The sequence below is a fragment of the Sander vitreus genome, chromosome 1 (genome assembly GCF_031162955.1).
Source record: "Sander vitreus isolate 19-12246 chromosome 1, sanVit1, whole genome shotgun sequence".
NCBI lineage: Eukaryota > Metazoa > Chordata > Actinopteri > Perciformes > Percidae > Sander > Sander vitreus.
This window is the reverse complement of record NC_135855.1, coordinates 28944148-28969357: the sequence shown is the minus strand read 5'-3', so window position 1 is coordinate 28969357 and position 25210 is coordinate 28944148. Positions and strand designations below refer to the sequence as shown.

The following is a 25210-nucleotide window of genomic DNA, read 5'->3' as shown; positions in this document are numbered from 1 at the left end:
GGAAAGGCGTTGCTGCAACATCAAAGTAAAAATAGATCCAGTAAAGACAAAGTAAAAGATTTTGTGACCCAAATATGATGCAGGTAAAGTTCCCACCCGTCCTGTATAATAAAAGGAATAACTGAGGGATTCCTTGTGGAGGACTGTGTGCCCTGTAATGTCAACATACCTGCCTTCCTGTCCAAGAAAGAGCACAACTGTCTTTGCCAGAGGTCAGGGAGACGCAGTCTATCGCAAGATTTAAGAGTCCATGTTGAGCGACTCATTTGAAGTGTGAAGCAGCACAAGCTATTCAGTACAGTAATCCCTCTTTCAGTCACAGGTAGCATCAACCAATTTTAGCCTGTTCCTTGGTTAATTACCAAAATGGATCATTTCATAATATTTTAATAGTTGTATATCAATGGGTGGGTCTTTTACTGTTCATAATTTAAGTACACTTCACTGAAAATTCGTACATACTTTTCATGTGGACCACTAGGTGGCGCTATAATGTGTAATGTTTTGAATGCAGGACTTTTAGTGGAGTATTTTGTGTGGTAATAGTACTCTTACTTAAGTATAGGATCTGAATGCTTCTTCCACCAAATGGATATGGCTTACCTTTCCTGTGCAGGTTCCCTTCTAAGAAAATCAGTAACACAATACTGTACATATTTCTTCCAAGTGTGCAGTTATGGTCATTGGAAGTGGGCGGGATGCTGACAAAATCTTCAGTTTGCACAACGCTTTATACAGATTTGACCGTACCCTGACGATACACCCTTTTGTGTGTGGCAGTATTATGTTTTCTGCTGGTGTGAAATTCGCTAATGAACTCAGAAAAGAAGAATTAGTAACTCTCAGCCTGTCTCAGCGAAGTCAAAGACGGTTTAGGATCTTTGGCAAAGCATTTGATCAAATTGCGTCTGCTTCAGTTGGATTGGCAGATCCTGATTGGACTTAATTTCAAATTTGATCCTAAACCTAAAATTATTTGTTGTACATTCAACGCTTATGAACGGTTACGCTTGTGTCGCCTTTATCCTATGGATGTAATATAAGACATTCATGGTGGCGCCCCTGGGATTGAAGAACTCTGGAATAATGATAATAAGGGTAGATTATTTCAAAATTCAAAAGTCTGTCAAAGTAAGAAATAATAGAGGTAAATGTAGGAAAGAAGTTACAGTGTCTGCTAGATTAAGATTAGGACATACAGGACTTAATGCTACTTTATATTTAATGCAAAAGACAGTGACAGATAAATGTGAGATTTGTAATTGTTGGGAAACTGTTGAACATGTACTGATAGTTTGTAGGAAGTTTATTGTAGAAAGGAAGAGATGGAAGGACAGGGTGGTAGATCTGGGAAGGGAGTGGAGCATTAAAGGACTGTTAGAAACAGGGGATAAACAAATACAGGTTTAAAGGGCTTTATTTCATTATTTAAATCGGGTTTAATATTCTGAATATAATATATTTTCCCCCCCCTTCCTTTTTATTGGTTTAAAGTCCTGGTGTTACACACTCCGGTACAGTAGGTGGCGGCATGCACCTTTAAACGTTAGTTTGTAGCCCGCAAATAGACTAAAAAAGAAGAAGGAGAAGGAAGCGCCGCTTTTTGCACTCACAGTAGCCGCCTTTTCTTCTACCTGCTTCCGTTGACAACATCAATGGTGGACAACATGGCGGCAAAGAGAATTGTAAACAGCTATCAAACTGAGGATGTCGAATCTACTGTCAACCGCTGGATAGTTGATTATTATTTTTATCTGGGGCTAGAGCTGTTTAAAAACGAGCAATACGCGGACTTCTGTGGCATTAGAGATATCCTTGAGAGTAAGTAACGTTAACAAACCGCCTCACAAATTAAGTTAGTTTAGTTAACGTTAGCTCATTGTGTCCGACCAACTTTGTCGTTACCAGTAACACCAGGACTGTTATATCGCTTGTCGATAATCCCTAAAGGTCTTGCTAGCCAAGTTAGAATTGTGGAAGTGTCGGAAGTGTTATCAAACAGTCTTTTTCTGTTTTGTAAATAAAGGACTTTAGGAAGCGGACCAGCTGGTTGGTTTTTCCAAATATGCACCTGTTTAATCGCCCCATCATGTTCTCACAAACATTAGTACTAGCTAGCTATATGGCCTATTTTCCAAATGTATACCTTATCCTGACCATACAAGCATGAACATAATTTAAAATTATGTTACAATTTCCCTCCTGTATCTCCAGTTGACCTTATATTAATACATGGATTGAAATGAAGACTACATAGTGCAGAGCCTGCTGAGTGTGAATGATTTACTTACTATTTGAACATGTAGCTATGTTTTGGGCAATGACAAACGTATTCATTGTCTTGTTACAGGTGTCTTGGTCCGTCCTTTGGAGTCCACCGATGTTATGAAAACAAAGATTCGAATATTGCAGTTTCTCTCCCGGATAAATGACGGTGAAAAAAATGGTAAGCTCAACATTATACATTCATCATGATGGCACAAATCAGTAACTTTGTCAAAAAATGTGTATTGTTGGGGATTTAATTTAGTTGCATCTGGGGTTGCAAAGGGGCGGAAATTTTCCGGTAAATTTCCGGAAACTTTCCATGGAAAGTTAAGCTGGGGAATTTTGGAAACATCCCAATTTGGAAACTAGTGAATACTAATGTTGAGTTATTCGTCAGTAGAAACCATCAGCGCTGTCTATTGTTTCCAGCCTATCAAGAACAAGTGGGCTATACAATTAACACACATAGGTTAATAGCAATGGGTTATGTATTTAACCCCCCCCCCCTACACACACACACACACAGAAAATGAAAAAAAACCCTAAATTTTTAAAGGGCTTTTCCCTGAACATACATCCAATCCTACTCTCATGTTGTGAACCAAACACCACAGTGAAATATGGCTTTGTCTTTGCCTACAGACGTGTCCTTTGAGGCTGACCATTCTGTAACTCCTCTGGAATCAGCCTTAAGTGTGCTGGAAGATATGAGCAAGGAATGCAGTATACCACAGCAGGATTTCGAGAAAGTATGCATTTCAATTAAAGACATGGTAAGTGTTTTTTTGTTTTTATGTTATAATGTGTGACACAAGGGCATTCAAATACATGTCAATCAAAAGCTACAGCTTACATTTTGATGTGAATGCTGCATCCACTTTGTGTGTCCGAGTGTGTGTCCCTGTGTGTGTGTCCACCTCACCCTGTCTGGCATTTGATTAATACATCAGCTCACGCCACCTGGCTGCCTGATAAAGGAAGAAGCTAGACTTGTTTAAAGATACTAGCTTTCACAAAGTTTAATTAGATTTGATTTAACTATTTTTTTTATTTCTGTCCTTAGATGGTGTGGATGCTCATTAACAACAATGAGTTTGACAAAGCAAAAGAAGTGCTGAACAAACGCTTTCCCAAACCAATGGTTGGCAAGGTGAGTTCATTAACTAAACCAGCATGTTTACTCACTATCTCTGTAATTTCGGTGAGTGAAATCAGCATTTAACTTTCTTTCTCTTACCGGTTAGGGTGTATCGGTTACCGCATTCATATGGTCGTAAGTCGCATTGTTATAGAAAAGTTGCAGTGTCCATTATGAGCAAAAGTGTTGTGTATTGAATCATAAACATTCATGTGACGTTATTACATTATATTATACATAATATTAAAACTACTGAGTGAAATGGATAACTTTGTAACAAAAATGCTGTATTTCTTCTATTTATCTTGTGATCGCTGCATTTTTTTCTGACCATGTTAGAGAGGAAAAGGGGGGGGTGGGGGGATAGCCTTCTTGTCAAACTATTGAAGAACCTTCTATCACCTGATTGTGGTTGATGGATCCTCCACACCTCCCTGTGTTTTTTTGTTTTGTTTTCCCGCTCCATCTCCCACCTGTAGCAAACCTCTCCTTTAGTTGTATATCTTGCAAAGTAAAATGCCAATTCGTATGACCAGACAGTTAGTGGTGTGTTATTTATTTTATTTTATTTAGAAACTGAGGTCCCTCACACATACATGCGTTCATGTGTATGTAGCTCAATACCAGGGACATAATGTTACACTAATAACCCTGAGGGTGTATCGATGCTGGGTCAGCCTAATCGATATCGCAAAGACATCAATGCTCAGGTTGTTAGTTTTTGTTAAATGTTCCAGTCAAAGAGCTATACATTGATGAGTTAATGTTACACATCTCCATGAAAGTAAAGTATACATTGCTTCTGTTTAGTCTTTAGCAGTCTCTACAGACATCTACCTACTGTACCTAATCTTCTTTCTGAAACTGTTCAGTCAAGTGTGGAGACTTGCACATACAGCACAGTGAAATAAGGTGCTAGTGCCAAATAGCAGAAGCCACAGTTACTCTTTTAACACATCCGTCATGGGATGAAAAACTCGACACAACACGTGTCAGCTTGTTTTCTTGGTTGTTTGATGATGTGTGCGAAACCAATAACCGAAATAAAAAATAAAATCACGCTATTATTAGATATATTTTTGTTATAAGTTGTGAACCAGCAGAGTTAGCTGGTTTTCATTTTCTATCACACATTAAAGTGTTTTATATAATGTAGAAATTTAAGGCCATAATTTGCCTTTTTACATTAAATCCTTTTCAATTTGACTTGCATGTCTATACATTTTGAAGCTGGTTGTGAGCGTGGCATGTGTGTCACATTACTGAATGTCTGTGTTCTCTGTAGAAAGCTATATTTATGAGTCTCATCAAAAAGAAGAGTAAAATGCATCAAGTCGAGCAAATCAACTTCTCACGGTTCAAGAAGGAGATGTTGGCCTTTTGCCAGAGTCTCTGCCCACTCAGTGTTCCCTTTCTCCACAAGGTATGTTGCATTACGCACAAGATAAAAGCTCACTGCATTGAAATAAGGTTTCTTTAGGTTGATGAGATATTTTGGCTACAACTGGCCAATAATGATTGAATATTAAAAATGTAGGTTTGAGATTTTATTGCCCTTTAAAAGCTGATTGGTCATCATGAAAACATGTTCATGAGTTCAATAAGAAAGCCTTGCCTGTGATGACCCACACATTTGTTTAGCCAATCCACAGATACAACTCTGTTGATTGGTTGATGACGTAACTGTCTTTTTATACTTATTTTGTGTTTTGGATTTGTGTATGCATAACAGGCTGCAACACATCTTATTGACGAACGACTCAAGGCGCAAATCGACAAGGAAGTTGAACCTGATGAGCAAGAGAAAGCAGGCCCGTCCTTCACTCCGCCTATAAACATCATCCCCTTTGGACCGTGGTAGGCTCTCTTGCTCCCTCTCAGTTCATTTCAAACAAGCTCATCATTTCTTTTCAAATGCAAAATGGCCAAAGCGTTATGGTCTCTGTTAAGTCAGCCATACCATCATATGGCGCACTCTACCCCTCTCATTATTGGGCTGCACAACAGCAGAAACACAAGGGACACTTTACAGTTTAAACATCTGACACAAAGATTCCCACTGTGTTCTGTGTCTCCAGATCTCGTCCCCAACCCCTCTCTCTGCTTTGTGAAAAACACATCATCTGGATGACAGCAGATCTTTCTTTATTTTAAATAGGCCCATCTCTGAGGGAGTCTATCTGCTATTATTGGGAAGGATTAGAGGAAACAGTGAGGTCCACCACTTATAAGCTTTACTAATACCCACAATTAGAAGCTGTGCTAACGACATTTAGAACCCATATAACCATATATTATTACATTGCTCACCATATCCAAGCACGGTATTTGGTTTAAAAACATTTATCGGTACTCCGATTCAACTGGTGTGGGCAGGGTATTTTTTTTAGGGCTCCAGGCCAGAATGTTTCAAGTACAATGTTATGGGAACCTTTCCTATTTTAAGCTAATATGTCAACTGGATACCCTTTTTATTCTTTGGCCTAAATACCCTGTTCAACCTCTTTTGCTTGTCTCTGTCTTATCTGCCAGTAAACATACAATAATCCAGAAGGCCAGGCTGGAGGCGGCCTACAAGGCTTTGGCTGCAGGTTCAGATGAGAGAACATTTGCTCAGCTGGAGGAAGAAGTGGAGGAAGAAGTTCTCTGCCTGCGCCTCTCTCCTAGTCCCGAGATGGGCATCGATCGAGACTCGGAGCAGGATGGGCTGTTTCAGAGAGACTCAGGCAGCCCCATGGAGGCTTCCCCAGCAGACCAACCACCACACACAGGCGCTGATCCTCAAACACAGGCAGGTTCACTCTCAAAGACCCCCTCAGTGCTGAGGAACAGGCGGCTTTACACTGTGGCACGACTGGTGGTCGAGCCGGACAGCCAGGGGAGCTCGCAGTGCACAACGGCTTTACAGGAAGTGGAGACTGATGTCCGTACAGAAGAGCCACCACAGTCACTGGCTATACCCAGTAGAAAAGGCTCACAGAGCCCATTAACAGACAATGAGGTTACCATACCTGTGCGGAAGTGCCCCAGACGAGCCAACAAAATTAGCAGCAGGTACACAATTTGTTTTTTTGTTGTTGTTTTTTTAAACGGCTGTTTTCAGAAGTCACTTCTTACAAGGTGATCAGAGAATACTTAGGGGATGCTCTGATCAATCAAATGTCAGCCAGAATACCATTACAGATGTATTGGAGGGATTTGGTCTGTGGCCTCTACTTTCACACATTTTAAGAAATGGTCATTATACAAGAAAATAAATAATTTCTCAAAGTGTGTTTTAACTGTCCAAAAACGCTCCATCTCCATCACATAGGCCTGTTCCTGTGTAGCCTCACAATAAGTCGAGGTGATGGTTTTGACTGTAGTGGTGCCATAAGCTGCGGGCAGGCAGTAGCAGTAGTTTTAAGCTACTATCTATCACCTGAGGAATGGAGACCTGTCTGAGCACGCTACAAGCTAACAGAGTTTTATTTTTTTATTTTTTTAATAGCGCACGGTGTAACGGAGCGCAACTACATGTCCTGATACAGAGCATTACTAAATAACTAGTAGGATAAAGGAATTATTTCATATTTTGTAACAGCAGCTCAGAAATGTTTAAAAACAGGAATTAAGTCATCAGTATCGGATCAGTGCGACTCTCACAACATATAGTAAATCATTTTTTAATGCAGACTCTGATAGTACACATCTCCATCTCATGAATGAAAATATTTGTTACACCTGGCCTTGTATAGCACATTTCATCATGAGTAGGCTGCTTGTGGTTCTCCATTGCTCAGTGAGTGTACAGCACTAAAACGGCTTGTTTTGTCACGCAGAGCCTCTACTTGTAGAGTAGTACCGGCAGAGTTGTCAACAGAGAGTGACGAGGACCCCCCTGGCTCTGAGGAGAACGGGGAGATCTCTGCGGGAAAATGCCCTAGCCAGTCCAACAGTTCACTCAGCGGGTAAGTCCAAATGTACAGTATCACCCCACGTAGGGCTGCCATTTAGGTTATTGCCATGTTGTAATGTTTATCCGCGTTAGTGAGAACACAGGGCTGTAAGGATAGCGGTGACGGTCTGTCGTAAAAACAACTTGGGTCAGTTAGGAGTTTAAGGAATAGCATGGACCTCTGTCGGCCACTAATGGGTCTTTTTTATTAGCCGTTTTCAACCACAGAAGCCTTTCCAAAGACCTGGAAACCTTTTTACAGTGCTCAAGCGGTTTTCCTGCTTTTTGACCTCAAAAACCTAGGCTCAATTTGAAAACCAAAAGTTCCAGGAATTGTGAAACCAGAGGAATTGAACGAAACTGTGACGTATAATTCCCTTTTTGCACATTCTTGTTTGCGTTTCCCCCCACATTGGAAAAACTATAACAAAGTTTGCTCTTTTGCTTTTACAAAAGTAATCTGAACTGGATGATCTAGTATTAAGAGGTTGGACACTCCAAAGTTGATGGTTAAAGACGGCCTCCAGTTTATGCTGGGATCTGAGGACATCAAGTAGACATTGGTTAACAGTGTTAACTCACTGTAAGGTCAATTTAAATTGGGGAGCTTAAAGCATCACTATTGTTGTTTTAGTTAGCTAGTCGGTTGTGGTTCACATTTGATTCCACTATATGGAAGCTAGAAGGAAATGTAATAGTCTTTACATCTCTAAAAGTACATCTTTCTTTTCCTGGACAATGCTTGACTGAGTCTCACCTCTCATCATGCAGAAACTCCACCAAGTCAAGAGAGTCCTCATCAGACAGTAAGGAAGACCCACAGGAGTCACTGGCTCCCTGCAAAACCCCAGTGCGGAAACCTCGTAAACAACTAGCCAGTGAACCTCTCAGCAAGCAAGTCCAAATACAACATTCATCTGATGTCACAATGTTGGTTTATGATTCAGTGACTGACATTTGATAAACTGTGATGTATTTATGCAGGGATACAGATGTCTGTATCGCAGATTCATTGGACAGCTCACCCAATCTGTTCCCTCGTCCCCCTGTCCCTCAAACGAGCTCCACTCCTCACAAGGACTCTGCTCAAGACAAAGGGCCTTCCAATTCCAAATGGTTAGTAAATATTACACCAGCGGCTTTATCTTAGAATGGATTGAATGACCTGTTGTGAATGAATTCTAGCATAACATGCAACAATAAAAAGTATTTTAAAAGTTCACCAGAAGATAATTCAGTATGAATTTGGGCGTCTGAAAGTCACGCAAAAAGTTACACATTTTGACGACTTAACAATAAAACTTGTTTAACTGAAAAGAGATCAACTAATTTAGAAAAATCCCATACAAACTTCACTAACACGCACCAAAATGTCAACCAATATATTTAAATACATTATCAATTACCGTCATGAATAAGGGTGCCAAGCATGAGAAGAAACTCTGTCCTTGTTCACAGGAAACGGCTGTTTAAAGAGGCTAAAGAAACAAAGGAAACGTGGAGCGATGAAGAGTCATATGTCACCTCCAGAAAGAAAACCGGTAATATTTTCATCAAATATCTGCTTCTAATTAATCCTGTGTAAAACTAGTCGTGAAAATCTTGTTCATACGGTAATATAGCTTTGTTTTCCCCCAAAGGATCTCACAATGAGAGCACCATTTCCAATTCAGGCAACAAGAAGAGGGTAAGCATAACAAAACTTGTTTAACACTCAAAAGTCAAAAATGAAGTTACATGTTGCGGTGCATTTATGTGCTGCTGAGAAGTCTTGAGAATCGGCGACATTCACAAGGTATATTGTAGGAATATCAAACCTGAAAGACAATCTTTCAGCAAACGTATGTAAAAAGGATGACAGATTTGGTCGCTTGTCTTCAAAACGTTAATTTGCCGGAGCCTGCAACTTTCAGATATCTGACTGTCCAGCAGCTGATGAAAGCACCACACAGGCAGACTTCTCAATTATCAGTCAAAAATAAAACAAAGCTGTGTAACCTGATGTTCCTGTTGTGTTGCAGAAGTGGAGTGAGAGTGAGACAAAGAAGTTGAAAGAAGGGGTCAGAAGGTTTGGAGAAGGCAACTGGAGTAAGATAATGGCATATTACTCCTTCGAGGATCGAACGAATGTCAACCTAAAGGACAGGTGGAGAACATTGAAGAAGACAAACCAGGTCTGAGTGGACAAGTGATGGATGGACATTATACAATGGCCTGTTTTCCAAGTCCACAATTCTTTCCGAACGGTTTCTAAAAGCACATTTATTTTATGGTTTATTCCTCTTGTTTAGCACAATCTTTTTCTCCTGTTTATCATGTTTCAAGATATTGTACCATTTAAGTTCATCCCATCTAGTTCAATAAATTGTTTGGGTTTAATTTGTAAGATTAGCTGTCTTTATTGCAATGTGTCTGACATGCATTTTCACTGCAGCCCCATTTACAATAGCAAGCTTGCAAAGACAAAAATACAGACATTAAGGATTTTATTTGAAAGAGGACATTTACAAAAGAAAAAACACAAAAGAACCCCCCCCTTCCTTTTATGCAGGTGATATCAAAGCTCGGTGACTAGGGAATCCTGAGATGGTATCTAAGTGGTATCCCATGGTGAGTCAGAAGTCTTTGTTTCAGTCCCTAGACTGCATTGGAAATATGAGACAGGTGTAACATCTATTAAAAGGGGCCCTTAGATCCAACCACTTCTGTGCTACAAGATGTTCTGGGTGTGAATTTCAGTGAACGTTACTGGGTATAAAAAAGATAGGAGCCTTTGACAGTCCAGCTGGTGATCATGTTTATGTTAATGTGTCTTCATTCCTAATGAACTCTCCTACGTCGGCCTGGTGGAACACTACAATGGACATGGGGTCCACTCGCCGACACTCCTGGGTAGACTTGGCTGCCACTCCGAAACCCTGAGAATTAAGACAACTAGTTCAGAAATTCCGTGGGGGACAAAATCAGTTTGCATTTAATACATAAGGTATGTGTAGATACATTCAATTCAGGAGTTCTGCATTGCTGTGAAGAAATGAAACTGAGACCAGCCCTTATAACATCGCAGTGCAGCGTGTGCTCTTATGTGAAGCTTGTTAACCATCTCATGTGCAGAAATAAATTCAGCCAAAAAAAAAAAAAAAAGCCCCTTTTTCAGGACACTGTATTTTAAAGATACTTTTGTAAAAATCTAAATAACTTCATTGTAAAGGGTTTAACGATGTTTTCCATGCTTGTTCAATGAACCATAAACAGTTAATGAACATGCACCTGTTGAAGCGTTGAAAAGACAATAATAGCTTGCAGGTGGTAGGCAATTAAGTAGTAAAGAGACCTTTCTAACGACTGAAAAACACCAAAAGAAAGACGCCCAGGGTCCTTGCTAATCTGCGTGAACGTGCCTTAGGCAGGGTGCAAGGAGGCATGAGGACTAGAGGATGGATACCCGACCCTGACGGCCGGGCTGGGTTTGGACAGATATTTAGAAATGATGTTTGGGTCGGGCTCGGTCACATTAGCGCGATAAGGCATTTGTTGTAAAATGGTGCTCCTTTAAGAGAGCTCAGTGTTTGTGTGTGTGGGTGGGTGGGTGTGTGGGTGTGTGTGGAAAGTGGGCAGAAGAGAGAGAGAGAAAGAGGAAGCAGATGTGTAGCTGCGACTGGAGCAGAGTTGGTAGAATAAGTTGAAGTTTTGCACCTAGTGTGTGCGGTATCCGAAATACACCCCAGACTGAAAGCCAAGTTCATTCATTTTCTCACCAGAAACAGGATTTTAACCCCGACGTTATTCATTTTATAACGTTGGCCCTGGAGGTAACGAGTCTGGTTTCCTGACCACGGTCGGAAAGGTTAACACATTTTAGCATTTTAAATTAAACAGCTTATTAACGTGGGCTTGTTTCCCCGTGTGCACTCATCTGTTGACATTTCCAAATGCCTTCCTACAGTTGCTTAATAAAAGCTTTCCACACAAACAAACGTACATGTGTCATTAGTATGAGAAAAAAAAAAAACATTTTAACTGTCGGGCTTGGACATAAATATCTTAATGCCTGTCGGGCTCGGGTTCGGTTACTGCTCTGTCAGTTACTGCTCCCGATCCGCACGCCAATGAGGACAGCAGATGTGGCCAGGGCAATACATTGCAATGTCCCTACTGTGAGACGCCAAAAGGTCCTGACACACCAACCCGATAGTTGGCCATCGGACAGTCTGGCGAGGTCAGCGACTCAAGTCTGTTCAGTGTGTTCTGTGCCGTCGTCCGTTGGAGGAGCTATCAGCCTTCATTTTGGCCGACCTGACTTGCTGGGTTGGAGGGCGGGCAGTCGGACTCAATGACCAATTTGATTGGAGGAGTGCTAACCCGGAAATGACGAGCGGGATGAGCGTGACTAAGCCTCTCAAAATCTGACAAAAATCTTTGTCAATCTGAAATGAAGACTGATTCAGCAACCGCATGGCCTATTTCTCGCTTAAAAATGTTTTCAGAAACACGTTTCGGTGAACTATCTTCGTTAAATTTGAGATCGTATTCCGAACGGAGCCACCATTATGCCCGGTTGAAAAATCCGGGAACAGCCAGACCCACGTGACACGTTCGTCCAATCAGCTGCCGGTTTTAATTTTTTGGGTGACGATACAGATTAACGCTGCGTATTACGTCACGCGCAGAATGTACACTCAAGTCGGCGTCGCTTCGGTGTGTTCTGAGGCACTTTTTGGACCTCGGGTAGCCGACTGATCAGTCCGACTGCCTTTTCTGCCGACAATCGGCCGTCGGGTTGGTGTGTCAGGGGCTTAAGACAGCGCTACAGGGAGACGGGAAGCACAGCTGATCGTCCTCGCAGTGGCAGACCACGTGTAACAACACCTGCATAGGATCGGTACATCCGAATATCACACCTGCGGGACAGGTACAGGATGGCAACAACAACCGCAAGAACTGGCCAGTCTGGTGCAGTACATGAGGAGGAGATGCACTGCAGTACTTAAGGCAGCTGGTGGCCACACCAGATACTGAGGGCTACTTTTGATTTTGACCCCCCCCCCCTTTGTTCAGGGACACATTATTCCATTTCTGTTGGTCACGTCTGTGAAAATTGTTCCGTTTATGTCTTAGTTGTTAAATCTTTTAATGTTCATACAAATGTTAAGTTTGCTTAAAATATAAAAGCAGTTGAAAGTGACAGGACGTTTCTTTTTTTGCTGAGTATATAAGCCATTAAAGGCAGGGTTGGTAATGTTGAAAAGCTAGCAAGATTCTAAAGTAGCATCTCCTCGGGGGCTGCGACCCACATACAGACGTGCTTGAGCATCGCTGCTTCAGAGCAGAGAAAGGACCACAATTTTACACGTTTCATTCACCGGTAAGCAAACGCCTAATCTCGTACAAACCGTTTAAAACAAACCGTGATGGCGCATTGAGCTCAAGCTCGTACAAGAGAGGGGTAGAGTACGTGCAGCGGGGCAAGGAGGCATTTCATTGGTTCTTTCCAAGCGGACCGCGAGGCCATAAGTTATTTATTGCTGTTGGTGTGTAAAAACCATTTTATACAATATACAGGTGCTGGTCATATAATTAGAATATCATGAAAAAGTTGATTTATTTCAGTAATTCCATTCAAAAAGTGAAACTTGTATAATGTATACATTCATGCCACACAGACTGGTATATTTCAAGTGTTTATTTCTTTTAATTTTGATGATTAGAACTGTCAACTAATGAAAACCCCAAATTCAGTATCTCAGAAAATTAGAATATTGTGACATGGTTCAATATTGAAGACACCTGGTGACACACTCTAATCAGCTAATGATCTCAAAACACCTGCAAAGGCCTTTAAATGGTCTCTCAGTCTAGTTCTGTAGGCTACACAATCATGGGGAAGACTGCTCACTAGACAGCTGTCCAAAAGACGACCATTGACACCTTGCACAAGGAGGGCAAGACACAAAAGGTCATTGCTAAAGAGGCTGGCTGTTCACAGAGCTCTGTGTCCAAGCACATTAACAGAGAGGCGAAGGAAAAGATGTGGTAGAAAAAAAGTGTACAAGCAATAGGGATAACCGCACCCTGGAGAGGATTGTGAAAAAAAACTCATTAAAAAATGTGGGGGAGATTCACAAAGAGTGGACTGCAGCTGGAGTCAGTGCTTCAAGAACCACCACGCACAGACGTATGCAAGACATGAGTTTCAGCTGTCGCATTCCTTGTGTCAAGCCACTCTAGCCAATTTTGCATTTCCTTTGGAAATTAAGGTCCCTGAGTCTGGAGGAAGAGAGGAGAGGCACAGAATCCATGTTGCTTGAAGTCCAGTGTAAAGTTTCCACAGTCAGTGATGGTTTGGGGTGCCATGTCATCTGCTGGTGTTGGTCCACTGTGTTTTCTGAGGTCCAGGGTCAACGCAGCCGTCTACTAGAAGTTTTAGAGCACTTCATGCTGCTGACCAACTTTATGGAGATGCAGATTTCATTTTCCAACAGGACTTGGCACCTGCACACAGTGCCAAAGCTACCAGTACCTGGTTCAAGGAACATGGTATCCCTGTTCTTAATTGGCCAGCAAACTCGCCTGACCTTAACCCTGTAGAAAATCTATGGGGTATTGTGAAGAGGATGATGCCACAGACTGATCGACTCCATGCCACGCCGCATTGCTGCAGTAATTCAGGCAAAAGGAGCCCCAACTACGTATTGAGTGCTGTACATGTTCATACTTGTCAGTTGGCCAACATTTCTCAAAATCCTTTTTTGTATTGGTCTTAAGTAATATTCTAATTTTCGGAGATACTGAATTTGGGATTTTCATTAGTTGTCAGTTATAATCATCACAATTAAAAGAAATGAACATTTGAAATATATCACTGTGTGTGATGAAAGAATATAATATACAAATTTCACTTTTTGAATGGAATTACTGACATAAATCAACTTTTCATGATATTCTAATTATATGAACAGCGCCTGTACTTAAAAACAGTGCCTGTGCCTTTAACAGTGCACTGTAAGCGCCGTCCTCAAAAACACGTGAGCAATTCAGCATCATAGTTACAAAACTTACCAGGGGCACATCCGTCATGGAGTAGACCACAACTCCCTGGTACTGCATGGTGTTCTCAGTGATTCTCCCAAGCCCAGACTTCAGCACATGGTTCCCGTAGAGGAAAGACTGCTCTGCTCCAGGTTTCACCCACACCTTGAACTAAAAGACATGACAGGAAGCTGCTTTTAAAAAAGTTATTTAAATTATTTTTATAATTATATTATTTGTGCAAATGCAAAGCAGCATAGAGAGAGAGCAGTAATATAATTTAATTTATATTAAGTTATCACATTGTTAATTATCCTACAAGCAAGACAATCTTCATATTGACTTACTCAAATATCAAAAAATCCAACTTACGACAGCTTTAAAAGATATCAATATAATTGATAATTGATTGCTGGATGAATGAACTCAAGAGACTGTGTACGCAGGTGCAAACATCAGGAAGCCATCTCAAACCAAGATTAAAAAGGACAATTCCGGCGCAAAATGAACCTAGGGGTTAATAACGTGTACCGAGTCGACCGGTCTCTGGGACATGTTGTCATGCTAATCGAATGTGTCTATAGCTTGAAACAAGCTAGCGCAAACCGGTGATTAGCTTCTAACGAACACCATGCAACCAGTAACATAGCTCAAACACGGCGTTTGTGGTTCCACTGGTCATGACCGTTTTCCAAGATGGCGCCCGCATGTAAACATGAACGCTACTGTCTTTATAATCCATCTTTTTAATAAAGTGTCTGTACACTTACAAAGTTCTCAATGCTTCGGTTTACATGTAGGGACCCACATTATGCTACCGTTAAAATGTGGTGCTATTTTGAGCCTTGTTAGTGGTGTAGAAATAGCGATTTACCCTCTGCCCCGAAGGCTAGCGTTAGCAGCTAATCACCGGTTTGCGCTAGCTTGTTTCAAGCTAGAGACACATTCGATTGAATGATGAAAACATGTCCCAGAGAACGGTCGACTCGGTACACGTTATTAACCCCCATGTTTATTTTGCGCCGGAATTGTCCTTTAAGTTATCTGGTTGCACAATAAAACCTGGGTCAGCTCTTTTTACTTCAGTCGGTTAATGTTAAATATTTCTGGGTTTTAGTCGGCAAAGTTATATTATTTTGCTTAAACAATCCTGCCTCATGAGGAAAACGGGTGATGGGCTTTTAGACCTGAGAGCTTCACATGAGTGACTGCAATTTTAATTGTGGCCAATCACGACAAACCACATAAAGGGGAGCCATTGTTAATGTTATTGGTAACACCTGTGCTTTTACTACCGTCACAATTCTAAACGCCTGCTGTGAAAAAAAACTATTAGTATGCAGCTACTGTTCTGTCATATGGCTTAAAAACCAGCAGGTCAGATACCACCTGCATACATCTGACCACTGACCTCTACTTAGCATTAACAGCCAAATGAGTGGCACGTCGCATATTCGGCAGTAGTTATCTACAGTATAACATTATAGCATGAACTACCAGTTTATGCCCCGAGACCTGCGGCAGCGTCGGAGCTCCCAGGTTGACTTTACTGTCTTTAAAATAAATAATAATTAAATAATAATTAAAATAATAATATCAAAGATAATTTACTCCTGCACACTTATCACTCTTCATTGCACTACTGCCTCAACCTGTCTATATTGTTTCTGTTTATAGTGTGTATATATTGTTTGTTTTTGTTGTTCATTTTGTATGAGTAAGCACATTGTCAGCAATGTATAATCCAAAGCAAAATTCCTCGTATGTGTCCTCATACCTGGAAAATAAATCTGATTCGGATTCTGATTTAAGATGCTGTAGCGAGCTGGGTATTATATGAAACTAGGAGGCCTTAGGCATCCATGGGTCGACCATGTTATGCTAGCTTGTCGGGAAGGGGGCTAAATAACACTCCAAAGTTAGGCTAATCTTTGGCGAGGGTAAAACTAGCATGGCCATTTTCAAAGGGGTCCCTTGACTTCTCACCTCAAGATATCTCAATGCAAACGGGTTCTACGGGTACCCACGAGTTCACCCTTTACAGACATGCCCACGGCATGCTCCCATGCAACGTTGGGGCAAAAACCATGAAGTTCTTTGCATACAGTACACATTTATTTTCACATATTCTAAAATGGTGTATTTGAATATTTTTGCAAACTGGGGTCCATAAACAAAAAGTCTTGAAATTGCACAAATTGGATACGATTGGTAAGCTGAGACTCTTGTGGATTCAACGAGTCTAATTGTATTCATGTGTGATGTTAGTCATCACACATAGTAGCCATTTCATTTTAGTGCCAAACCAAAACACAAAAGGTTTATTACAGATTTATGAGTAGAAAACCTCGACACAGTGCTGAGCTGCATCTCAAATTAATTGTCGGGTTCCCAGCTTTCAGATGATGTATACCACTTATATGTGGCATCTACTGTGCACCTACTATCACCCCCTACAGATCCTCTGTCCCTCCCAAAAAAGACACAAATGGGTCTATGTGGGTCTCAGAGACTTAACACACTGCAAGTGATGGGCCATGTTTTATGTGGCACACAAAAGAGTCATGATGCGTCAGTAAAGATCAGTATATACAGGTGGACAGTGGCATCTGTGGTAGAACACATACTCAGATATTTTACTTGTGTAAAAATAGTAATGCCACAGGTTTTAGGTGGCCTGTCTTTAGCCATTTCTGATCTGCACTCCAGAGTACACACAGATTTTCAGACTTCATTTGACATTAATGCAAATTGAAGCTTTAGGACGTGTCACTTTACAATATATTTGTATTGCCTCACTCCTCACTGCATCTCTAACTCCATCCTCCATTGGTAGCAGCTAAGGAGAGAGGAGGGGATGCAAATGATGAAAGCAAGGACACCAAGAATAAAACTAAGCACCCATACTCACCTTTGCATAGGGCGCCAGGAAATCCAGAGCTGTGATGTGCAGGCGGAATTTAATGGTCTTTGTGAACTTTCCAAAACATGTCCCCACAGACACGAGCTTGTCCCGGGAAATGTTTGTGGCCAACTTAAGAATTTTTTCACTGTGGACAGAAAACGAGGATACATGAATTTCTGAATGATTAACAAACATTGACAGATGCCAGAACATGTATGCTAATGTATCATGGATTTACCTCATGTAGTACACACGGTCATTGTGTAGCCTAAAACAGTATGAACCATCAGGTCGGTCCACCAGCAGTTTTATGTTTTCACCGATGCTGTTGTGGGAGAAAAAGCATGGCTCAGAGGTTCTTACACACACACGCGCAGGCTAGCGAGGATGCTAACGTTACCATTTTTTAATAACTTGTCTTAAATAGGCATGCAGCAATATCTACGTCACTTACTATTTCGACAGCTTCTCAAACATTATTTTCGTCTCTTCGTCTGTTAGTGGCCTCATCTTGGATATTTAAAAGCAACTTTTATCAGCGAATAACGTTAGTTGTATCTCCTGTGCGAAACGTGAAAACGTGGGTCAACACGGAAACCGTCACACTTTACAGCGGAAGTCGGTTGACGCAATCTGGGAGCGTAGTTCCTGGTTGTGTTTTTTTTTTTTGCATTCTTTAGCTTTCAGTCGATCTTACGATTTTACTCCGGCAAACCGGTCGCCAGCTGGTAAGTGTATTTACTTAAAATTATAATAACTATTGGTAATAGGGTTCTTATAAAGCTGGTAAATAGTTAGGTGAGTATTCATTTGTTTTACATCTCGTTTTTGTTGAACATAGAAGTCACACCTTCGAAAACGGGCTCACTTAGCCTGGTTAGCTAGCTGTCAGTGGAAAAAAACACGATCCTGCTGCTTTTAGCGAGCTAGTTATGGTTAGCTTGTGAGCTAACTGTGTTAGCGGCTGATCAATGCTAACGCTGGTTGGCTGCAAGCAACGACCCCGCTCTAACGTTACTGAAGCAATTCAATTCAAATCTGGGACACGGGGATGCCGTCGGTAACCACATGGAATCTCCTCCAGTTGTGATTTTAGCTCGGACTCGCCCTGTGAATAGAAGAGTCTTTGCCGCAGCGGTGCCAAGTTAACGTTGCATAACGTCCAGCTGTTTGTAAATACAAATTGCGTTCTTGTAATCCAAGATTAGAGGCAGAATAACTGATCCTTTTAGGATTTCAACAGTCATTAAGACTATATGCAATCACTCTTTGGCACCTGATCAAATAATTCACCTCCACGGAGTGCATCGTAACCGCTCAATGCAATGTGTAATGTCAGCCAGATGCAAATAAGGAAATCTACTTTGTCAGCGAGCTCTTTGCATTGGGCAGATCATTTGATCCTCCTGCCTGACAGCAATAATGGCTGAAATGAATGCCTGATCCTGTTTTTCAGATGCTGCCAAGTAAAGTTATAACGTTACACAGCAAAACCACTATTCACTGACCTGAGAAATATCTGATCCTGCTGGTGTTCAATCATACTTCAACTAAAAATACTAAAAAATAACTCCAATGCCTTTGTTCCTGATAAACTAAGAATTAAAGTTTAGGACAGCCTTAAAATTCAATTGTATCTTGTTCCTTCACAGTTTCACTCTCATCTTAACACATATGACACAAGTTTCATCCTGAGTCACCATTTGGAGATCCTGTATTCCTAAAAGCAATCGTTTCTTATGATGTAGGATATGTAGGACCTGTGCAACATAAAATGTTAAGTAGTAACAGCATAGGCATTTTCAGTCATTTTTTTCAGATGATGCTTCAAATTCTATTTTCTACGTTGTCTTGCCTGTCCAGTTAACAGAAGCCTCTCGATTGCTTAAGCTCCAGAGGGGTATTAATTAAAATGACACCTTATCATGGCTGTAGTGCTAATAACAGCATGATGAACACTGAAGCATAGGTTAATCAGTAACCGTGAAAGCTCTTGATGACCTGGACATCTTTTAATAGTAGGTTACTGCTCAGGATCAGTACACGTTGACCCAATTTCTTCCATTTTGAGGTTTCACGTTATAACTTAAAAAGAATAGCTTTTCACGTACTCTGTATGAGAAAGTCGGAATGTCTGTATGTGGTAAATGTGTGTAACAGCAATGTTGAAATGCAAATTATTTCATTTGAAGAGCTATATGTACGCCAATGTCCCTGCCTCTAGGTTTGACCTCATAATCTGTGGGTCTTGCCAGAAGAGAAACCTGCTCAAGTGAAGGAAGTGGCCCGCTAGGCACAAAACTGCTACTGGGCTAAATCAAGTGGCTTCAACCCCATCACATGCATCTATTTTTCACTTCTTAATATTGCTATCAAGTGTTAAACAACTTTTATTCAGGAAAATTAGACCTGTGCCTAACAGAAGGTGTCCACAAGTTGCTAATCCCAATCTATAGTTGCTTGACAGGAAAAAACAAAGTGTAGAGATCATTGATAACCTTGACAATAATGACTAATGTTGTCATAGTATTTCGGCATTCTGTGGGGAAAAAAAAAAACGTAATTAGTATTTTTTTTATTTTTTTTTTAACTACGCCTTTCACTTGTTGACAGGAGCGTGCTGCCCTGTGTTGGGAGAACAATTCTTGCGCCAACGGTTTACCCCGGAGAAACCATTGGTCTGTGTCTGTCATCAGTTTCCGGCGTGTGTTTGTGGCTCTGATAACACTGAACAGGAAGACAGACGCAGAGAGACGTCTGCACTGAGAGAGGAAACTGCTGCGGCTTCTTCGTCAGCCTCAGAATGACTGAGTTCTGGGTTTGTTTCAGCTGCTGCATTGCAGAGCAGCCACAACCTGTGAGTATGAAATCAACTCGGAAGATGTATAATATAAGTTAATAAACAGTATTCTCTTCTGGCCCATATATCTTCAGTTTTACTCCTGCTGGGAAAATAGCGAATATTCACCATTGTCAGATAACGTTTCTTTAAGAACGTTATCTGACAATGGTGAATATTCAATGTGGTTGTGTCGTGCCTGAAATGTGTATATATCACATCCTTTTTTTGTTATGGATTAAATAAGAAAGTGGTACGGCCTCCAGCTAGCCACATCCCCCCCCCTGTCTGACATGACACTTACTTGGATTCAATAAGGTTTATTCATGTGACAACCAGTTATTGTGCCTCATTGTAGTCGGCCAGTCTGTCAGCTAACGGATAAGATAAAAGGAATCATCAATGTCGACATCTGTCTCAGTTTAAGCTCCACAGCAGCACAGGCTCACTGCTTAAAGAAAGTTTGAGAATGTACACAGGAGAGGGATGAGCGGGCTAGAGCTGCACGATATGAGGAAAATGTGCTATACATGATAACATTGTTGAATATCGCGATAACGATACAAATAAACAGATATTAAGGTGTTCTCAGTTCTGCATTTCTGCTGCTTCCAGTACTCTGCTGAAATACAACAAATTGCTTGTTGAATTTAACCCTTGTGTTGTCTTCCTTTCAACCTTGAAAAAAACACTTTTTATCCCATTTTTGACACCTTTTTTTTTCACAGTTTGTTTTTGCTTTTTCCAACATTTTAAATTGTTACATTTTTCTTCTACACATTTTCAGCGCTTATTTCTACGTCCCATATTTTCTGATATAAAATGGGTCAATTTGACCCAAAGTAAACAGATAACATGAAATCATTTCTAACAAAATTGAACATTGAATTGAACATAAAAGGCAGCAGTAAAAAAAAAAAAAAAAAAAAAAAAAAGAAATTCTATTATTTTCTTTCAACTAACACAAAAAATCTCTCTCTTTCGCGATATGTTGTGCAGCCCTAGAGCAGGCTCTGTTTCAGCCGGTGGTTTCCCCTTTGCTCCATCCTCACTGAGTAGTAATATTAGCTTAAATATATAAGACTAGTGGCCTAAAAAAAAAAAGAAGTTACATTTTATGGTACTTATTTACAGAAACGGCGACGGCGGATCGATCGCTCCATGATCGGGGAGCCAACAAACTTTGTTCACACCACACATGTAGGCTCGGGGGACATGGGCCATGGATTGGCATCAGTAGGTTTTTCCTTATCTTTACAGAATACTCATCCAACAGATTAAAGCAAACCTACGTTTTCAGTCAACTAACGTTTACACCTCGGTCTTTGTAGGTGGACCTTGTTCAGGCCCAGATGAAATCTAAAGGAGGCTATGTGCATGGAGGATCTGAAGGTTCTCAGTTGTAACAAGGTAAGAGATTCTTTACTTAGTGGAACTGATCATTCAGCCGCAGAGCTTTCACTATCCCAAAGCCATACAAGCCCAGCTTAGACTTCTAAGTCTACTACTTTTTTTTTTAAACCTACAAATTTAACATTTAAAACTAATGCAAAAATATGATTTTCCAATATATTTCACTGAAATTGTACCTCATACGATTTAAAGAAGGGAAAAGATTGAATTGATTGATATTTTACAGAGCAATGCAGCATTCATGGTAAACACTGATAAACAACAGCAGCAGCAGTATGTGAGAGGTTTATTTCCAAAGAAGTAGTTCCTCTGTCTTCCACGCTTTAATCATCCAGGTCACACTAGTGTATAAAGATTATTTTTTGGGCTTTTCCGCCTTTAATTTTTGACAGGACAACTAGGTGAGAAAGGGGGGAGAGAGAGGGGGAAGACATGCAGGAAATTGTCACAGGTCGGAATCGAACCCTGGACCTCTGCTTTCGAGTATATGTATGTATATATATATATATATATATATATATATATATATAATCTCAGTATATGTGCGCCTGCTCTACCCACTGATCCAACCCGGCCACATAGTGTATAAATCTTAACCAAAAATATAGTTTTAGCCTTCAGCCTCTAGCTTTAACACTTTTGTTATTGATGAAAAAGACCCCAATATGGGAATTTGAAGACTTCTCAAGTTACCATCTACAACTAAAAGACCCTGATTTGACTCTTTTCATAACAAATGATGGCAAATCATGCTTACACACAACAGCAAGCTTGTCTTATTTGGCTTTGAAAGGGAACTGGTGAAATGTAGCCTAGAAATCTAGACGCACCCTAGCGGCAGCAAATGTATTTTGATGTGGGTCTGGCTTGTGAGGCTAGGTGAAATGCCCCACAGCGCATGTTTATACTGTACTGTGTATATATATATATAGTCATGTGTTATTAAGGAATATTCAACCCTTCCTCCATGACGGAATGAATGTCCTTGTTCCTTTTGATTATCTTTGTTGTGCAGATAACCACTTTCATTTTTCTTGTGGCATTCCTTTCTACTGGCCTCAGGCAACTGGTTAACTGTTAATGTTGCACCCTGCGTTGTTTTTAAACTCGCACTGGATGTTGCCATGGTTACTCTCACTTATTATTTTTGGCCCTCACCATTCTTTGGGTACCTAAATAGTTTCAGCACCACAATATCAAACATTTTTGTGCGGAAAAGTCAGGGGAAAGAGCCAGAGTCAGCACTCTGATGCCTTTTCACTCTCAAAAAGTGAATCCCCCCCGCCTCCCACAAACTTTGTCCAAACAAGCTCAGATTTTGATGGTACAGTAGTGTAATTTGGCCTGTCAGTAGCATTTAAGATCCTAACATTTGTTCCACTCTTTTCCCCCTCTCAGCCCTTCACAGTCTTGTGGAAACTACTGTTGTTGATATGAGGAAGCGTTTTCAAAAAGCAGTTCTGTCTGTAATGGACACAGGACCAAAAGATGAAACTACTGCTTTTCCATAATGTTGTATATATTTTTTATTTTCCATTCCTTTTTTTTTTTTTTTTTTTAATGAAAGCACTGCTATCCATTTGCTGCCATACTGTTGCACTGTAAAGAGTAACTGTTAAGAATAGATAAGAGGGTTTAGAAAGCTCATAATCTCAGTCAGACGTATGCTTGTGTGTATGCATGAGGAAAATATTTTCAAAAATATTTGCTGTTGTAGCCTGTATTTATTTTCTGATTTGTAAATGGACCTCATGGTGGCTGGGCCACGCTGGAGATTTGGAACATTCAGTTTCTTTCTTTATTATCAGAGGTTTATCAAAGGACAGGTAGAGGTAGCAAGGCAAAAAGCGATATGTTCATTGTTTTTATTCTGAGAAATACTCATGATCCTCTGAGTTGCTTTCAGGGTTGAAGATTGCTGTCTTGTAATAAACTTGAATGAGTAGAGTACACTGGATCATACATTGTACACTCACACTTCGCTAGGGAATTTTGCATTGATTCAACTGTTTTTTTTAATACTCATTTAGATTAAACCATATAGAATTTTAATAAACTATAAACTTCCTAATCTGCCTTCTGAAGTCATGTTTATTTGTTTTACCGGTGACGTTTGGCAGCTTCATGCTGCAAATACTGAGCGTAGTGGTTCCAAGACAATTCATATTTTTCTATGTCTTTTCTTCTTTTTCAAGGCTTGTGTACCAGCAGTAGACCAAGAATTAAACTTGGAAGTAACCAAATCACACTGCAAACAGCGCCACAAATGTGGGTCAGGGTTGATACATGGTTTGTTGTACTGCTGTGCTGCCTTTTCCCTCACACAGTTTGTGTTACACACTGTTCCTTGTCATTACATCTCTTGACATAAAAATAATCTTTCTGTCATTTATTTGGCTGATACACTCATAATCCTGTCAGAAAGGATCTTGTCCCTCCGGAGGTCTTAGTAGTTTTGTGTTTCTTTGAAAACTCAAATGCCGCACCTCCTTAAAGCTGCCAGATGCTACTACATCTGGCACTCAATCTAATGCGACCCACCTTTTGTAGCAGTGTTTGTGATTAGGTTGCTTCAGTGTTAAAAGATGTTTTCATGTGATGTTAACATTATTTTGTCCAAAACATTTAAAATTACAAAAAGTTATATTTCCTTTTTCAAAGGTATATCATTTTCTATAAAGGTTTCCTCTCTTAGGGGAAAGTAAATAAGTGCAGCTCTTATTGGCTGATTACGTTGGTTGTCAGTTGTGTTAGGGATCAGACTAAAGTTAAGATTCTCCCTTTTTATTGACCGGCTGGTACACTTTCGTCCCTCAGTATTGCCATTATTGTTCATCATCATCTACACACTGCTCATCACTACTCACAGTCATTAGAAATGAAAAGTGTCGACCAAACCCACCAGGCCTGGATCTATTAATACATGTGATTATTTGTCCTCCATGTACATCAACAGATAACAACAGAATGTGGTTCTTTTATTAAGTCAAGCGAAAGTCTGTGTAAATTGGTGTTAAATAAGTGCTATTGTCCTATTTATGATAAAAGAATGATATATTTGGTGTTGGTACCAGGCAACATGAATGCTGGATAGATATTCTCACATATGTTATATATTGTCATTTACAGCCTTAAAACTGATGGTAACCACTTTCCCAACACAGATTTAATATTGTGAATCATCAGGCTAAAATATTGTCACATAGTTCATCTGTCCCTCTTTAAATGTTTCTGTAGTAATTCCTGTGTGAAAAGAGATCCAAAAATGCGTAGACTAGTTTGTGTTTTCCAGCTCTGTGCTGAATGCTGCGACTGCAGTATATTATCTGACCAGCAGGCTGTGCTAGTGGACTGGTTGAATGTGACTTTAAAAATTGTTGGGATTGTTATGATGACACTGTAAATACGTAACATGAAAGTAAAGGATCCATGGTTTATATGTATTCAGGGTCATACGTATATTTTAGGCTACTTTTCTTTATAACATTACTGGGAAGGCAGAGAGTTGGAGCAGTGTTTTTTTGTTGTCTTTCCTCAGGAACTGCCTGATATGTAGTTCCCACTTCAAGGGAAGTTCATCTGTCTTTTTTCTGCATTTTTCAGAATAATGACAAATAAATGTTAAATGTTGATGTTTGACCGACTGTGTGTTCCATGTTTTTACTTAAGGCCAAAACCCCA

General features: G+C 40.3%; 3 protein-coding genes across 5 annotated transcripts; 2 read left to right on the top strand and 1 right to left on the bottom strand.

Moving 5' to 3' along the window:
• The first annotated feature begins 1627 nt into the window (after window positions 1–1627).
• terfa (telomeric repeat binding factor a) lies at window positions 1628–9729 on the top strand. Of its 2 annotated transcripts, none has more exons than XM_078251710.1 (13): window positions 1628–1821; window positions 2351–2446; window positions 2911–3041; window positions 3332–3418; window positions 4692–4829; window positions 5139–5263; window positions 5939–6460; window positions 7228–7356; window positions 8115–8237; window positions 8328–8459; window positions 8802–8884; window positions 8984–9030; window positions 9365–9729. In XM_078251710.1, the coding sequence occupies exons 1-13, from the start codon at window positions 1656–1658 to the stop codon at window positions 9521–9523; spliced, it is 1938 nt and encodes a 645-aa protein (XP_078107836.1). In that variant the 5' UTR covers window positions 1628–1655; the 3' UTR covers window positions 9524–9729. The 2 variants fall into 2 exon arrangements, with proteins under 2 accessions (XP_078107836.1, XP_078107828.1); XM_078251702.1 differs by having other exon boundaries at window positions 8966–9030.
• An 83-nt stretch (window positions 9730–9812) lies between these two features.
• nip7 (NIP7 nucleolar pre-rRNA processing protein) lies at window positions 9813–17887 on the bottom strand. Its single transcript, XM_078251738.1, has 5 exons — window positions 17732–17887; window positions 17516–17602; window positions 17284–17422; window positions 14403–14543; window positions 9813–10261 (listed from the first exon to the last, which is right to left on the bottom strand). Exons 1-5 carry the CDS (start codon window positions 17785–17787, stop codon window positions 10142–10144), a joined length of 543 nt encoding a protein of 180 aa, XP_078107864.1. The 5' UTR covers window positions 17788–17887; the 3' UTR covers window positions 9813–10141.
• Window positions 17888–17909: 22 nt separating this feature from the next.
• Window positions 17910–25166, top strand: cdc42se2 (CDC42 small effector 2). 2 transcript variants are annotated; one of them, XM_078251753.1, is made up of 5 exons: window positions 17910–18005; window positions 19891–20134; window positions 21251–21352; window positions 21448–21526; window positions 23725–25166. In XM_078251753.1, the coding sequence occupies exons 2-4, from the start codon at window positions 20081–20083 to the stop codon at window positions 21520–21522; spliced, it is 231 nt and encodes a 76-aa protein (XP_078107879.1). In that variant the 5' UTR covers window positions 17910–18005; window positions 19891–20080; the 3' UTR covers window positions 21523–21526; window positions 23725–25166. The 2 variants fall into 2 exon arrangements, with proteins under 2 accessions (XP_078107879.1, XP_078107873.1); XM_078251747.1 differs by having other exon boundaries at window positions 17914–18005; window positions 22928–25166.
• Window positions 25167–25210: the final 44 nt, after the last annotated feature.

What these genes read in the sequence shown, in the direction of transcription:
- terfa (XM_078251702.1), top strand. Translation starts at nt 1,656, where the DNA reads ATGGTGGACAACATGGCGGCAAAGAGAATTGTAAACAGCTATCAAACT. An exon ending in CCAAACCAATGGTTGGCAAG is followed by an intron (nt 3,419 to 4,691) that starts GTGAGTTCATTA and finishes TGTTCTCTGTAG; the next exon opens with AAAGCTATATTTATGAGTCT. An exon ending in ATTCAGGCAACAAGAAGAGG is followed by an intron (nt 9,031 to 9,364) that starts GTAAGCATAACA and finishes GTTGTGTTGCAG; the next exon opens with AAGTGGAGTGAGAGTGAGAC.
- nip7 (XM_078251738.1), bottom strand. Translation starts at nt 17,787, where the DNA reads ATGAGGCCACTAACAGACGAAGAGACGAAAATAATGTTTGAGAAGCTG. An exon ending in GACCGTGTGTACTACATGAG is followed by an intron (nt 17,423 to 17,515) that starts GTAAATCCATGA and finishes TTCTGTCCACAG; the next exon opens with TGAAAAAATTCTTAAGTTGG. An exon ending in CCATGACGGATGTGCCCCTG is followed by an intron (nt 10,262 to 14,402) that starts GTAAGTTTTGTA and finishes CTTAATTCTCAG; the next exon opens with GGTTTCGGAGTGGCAGCCAA.
- cdc42se2 (XM_078251753.1), top strand. Translation starts at nt 20,081, where the DNA reads ATGACTGAGTTCTGGGTTTGTTTCAGCTGCTGCATTGCAGAGCAGCCA. An exon ending in TTGCAGAGCAGCCACAACCT is followed by an intron (nt 20,135 to 21,250) that starts GTGAGTATGAAA and finishes ACTTATTTACAG; the next exon opens with AAACGGCGACGGCGGATCGA. An exon ending in TGGGCCATGGATTGGCATCA is followed by an intron (nt 21,353 to 21,447) that starts GTAGGTTTTTCC and finishes CGGTCTTTGTAG; the next exon opens with GTGGACCTTGTTCAGGCCCA.